The sequence below is a fragment of the Rhizomucor pusillus genome, assembly GCF_041956525.1.
Source record: "Rhizomucor pusillus strain CBS 183.67 unplaced genomic scaffold VTP01scaffold_36, whole genome shotgun sequence".
Lineage (NCBI taxonomy): Eukaryota > Fungi > Mucoromycota > Mucoromycetes > Mucorales > Lichtheimiaceae > Rhizomucor > Rhizomucor pusillus.
This window is the reverse complement of record NW_027192177.1, coordinates 3,341-5,740: the sequence shown is the minus strand read 5'-3', so window position 1 is coordinate 5,740 and position 2,400 is coordinate 3,341. Positions and strand designations below refer to the sequence as shown.

At 34.0% G+C, this 2,400-nt stretch overlaps 1 protein-coding gene and 1 non-coding gene across 2 annotated transcripts; both read left to right on the top strand.

The window, feature by feature from the left end:
- Positions 1 to 1,354: 1,354 nt before the first annotated feature.
- On the top strand, positions 1,355 to 1,523 carry VTP01DRAFT_7264 (uncharacterized protein; the record flags this gene model as incomplete). Its single annotated transcript, XM_069386257.1, has 2 exons — positions 1,355 to 1,398; positions 1,466 to 1,523. 2 exons carry the CDS (start codon positions 1,355 to 1,357, stop codon positions 1,521 to 1,523), a joined length of 102 nt encoding a protein of 33 aa, XP_069234439.1.
- Positions 1,524 to 1,794: 271 nt separating this feature from the next.
- VTP01DRAFT_t107 lies at positions 1,795 to 1,865 on the top strand. Its single transcript has one exon. It is a non-coding gene; the product is annotated as a tRNA-Gly (tRNA).
- The last annotated feature ends 535 nt before the right edge of the window (positions 1,866 to 2,400 follow it).

The following is a 2,400-nucleotide window of genomic DNA, read 5'->3' as shown; positions in this document are numbered from 1 at the left end:
TCCTATAAGGAAAGAAATTGGTAACCAATTAAGTGTATCTGAATTAAATTTTAATACAAAATATGGATCCTTCCGATCAGAAATTGAAAATCAATTTTCTGTATTATCGTCAATATTTCAAAGATTTAATAATAACAAAGCAGCTCTACAAATGACGGATAAAAAGTATTATAATTTACAATTTAAAGTTGCTTGTCTTTTAAAAAATATGTACAGTTCTTGTGAATTATATGATATTCAAGTTGAACCACATTATATGCTTTGGTATAGTGATAGCTTTGAATTTCCAACAAAAATTAATAAAATAAATTTGGTTTTTAGTGATGAAAGAAAGGTAAACAAGGAATATAATGTTTTAAATGATTGAATTACAAAATCAAGTTTTAAGACTTAGAATAGAAGATGCAAATCTGATAGATGAAAATGTCATTAATACCGAGAAAAGTATAGAAGAGCCTTATAAAAAGAGAAAGTGAAATAGAAGTAAAGAACATATAGAGAATGATGATATATATGAAGTTGAAAATATTTTAGATCATATGATTGATGATAATGGACAAGCAATATTTTTTTGTAAAACGGTTAGGTTATGACCACATACATAGTACCTGGGTTGAGGAAAAAGATTTAAATACAAAAGATATAATAGAGGAATATTTGAAATTAAAAAATGTAAAAATTTAATTAAAAAAGCATCGTCTGATGATAGTATATAGCGGGTTACCTAGTCCAAAACATATCCAAAGTCTATGGAAATGGGATTACCAAGCACTATTTTTTTGCGAAATTTTTCCCTTTTTTTCGGACATTTTGTTTATTTGTGTATCTCTGATATTTCTTTTCCTATATCAGTATTGTTCTCCTGATTATTAGGCTTTTTAGGAATATGTACCTTATTATGTCTGCAGCATTTATAATCTGATTTAGTGCCATCAGGAACATTCATCCTTATTTTTTGTTTCCACAGAATCGTCCTTCATTTTTACCATGTTTAGATTTATGGGTACAGAAATTATCATCCATAGACCTATATATAAAGTAATCAGAATTGAGCATATTAATAACTCCTTGCTTAAGAATATTTTGTATTTTTTTCAGAAGTTTTTCATTAATATACATATGTAATTCAGATTCCGTAAGACAGCTTATTTCGCATATAAGATTTTTCCTTAAAGAAATTTTGTTGAATGGGATGAATTCATTTAAACAAACCATGTTTCAATCTTTTTGGAAACCTATTTTAATAGTATATACAAAATTCAAATTTTCTAAGCACTAAAAATTCCAAGTAATTTTAATAAGGTTTATTAATACAATTATAATAAATGAATCTAACAACATATACAAACTCTTTATGACATCGATTCATCGCCAGTGTACTGACAGCGAGATAACAAGGTAGCTTAAGGCATTTTCGACCAACGAATATCGGGGCTGTCGCCAGGCATAGGCGCTTCACGCCCAGAAATCCCAGTCGACCTAAAAAGGAAACCAAGACTGCGGAGTTGAACAATCCAAATTAGGAAGTTCAAGGAAACTCCAAGAACATGCGGGAACAAGCTTGAAGATCCAAGTGTAAAGATAGATTGAGCATATTTTAGTTACTTCCAGGACATCCCATTAGAAAAGTATATACACAACCACTTGATTAGAATAAAGAACAATCTCTTCAATCGAGAGCATGCTCTGCCTATTTTATTCCGATTCTCCCCGTATAACTGCTAGATTGAACCCGGTTCCAATATCGAAGACTAGACATCTAGTAAGGCATCATCGCTAGATGAAACCCAGTGTGCGCGGATGGTTTAGTGGTATAATATCCGCCTGCCACGCGGATGACCCGGGTTCGATTCCCGGTCCGCGCACTTATTACCGTAGTCTTGAAATGTTTGGGAACACTTATTGTTTTGTATTACAAACCTGTTGCGCACGGACTTGTACGTTTCCTTTTTGGACACTTCGCTGTTGCGCGCCGCTGTCGTAACGCTATTTCTTCTTGGCGTTACGGACCCATGAAGAAGATAATCATGAAGGAAAGGATTCACAAAGATGAATGGTAGATAAGTTTGATTGATTATTTTGTCTATGGGATAGTTATACTGTGTTGGCTTCTGCGGATATGCAACAATGAAGGAAAGTCTATAATATACAGATGCTTGTGTTATGGAAATGGTTCTGAAAAGGAAGGTTGAGGTGAAGAGCGGCGCGCTACGGCGAAGTGTCCAAAAAGGAAACCGGATCAGGTCCGTGCAGGACATAACACTGTTCTTTCGCGTCAGGAGCCCACAAAGAGATAATCACGATGAAGAGGCCATAAAGTATAGGAGGTTATCTAAAACCACATACACGATGATCCTCTCCTTAAAGTCCCCGCTCCGCAAGGCTATGCGGGTTTTTGAG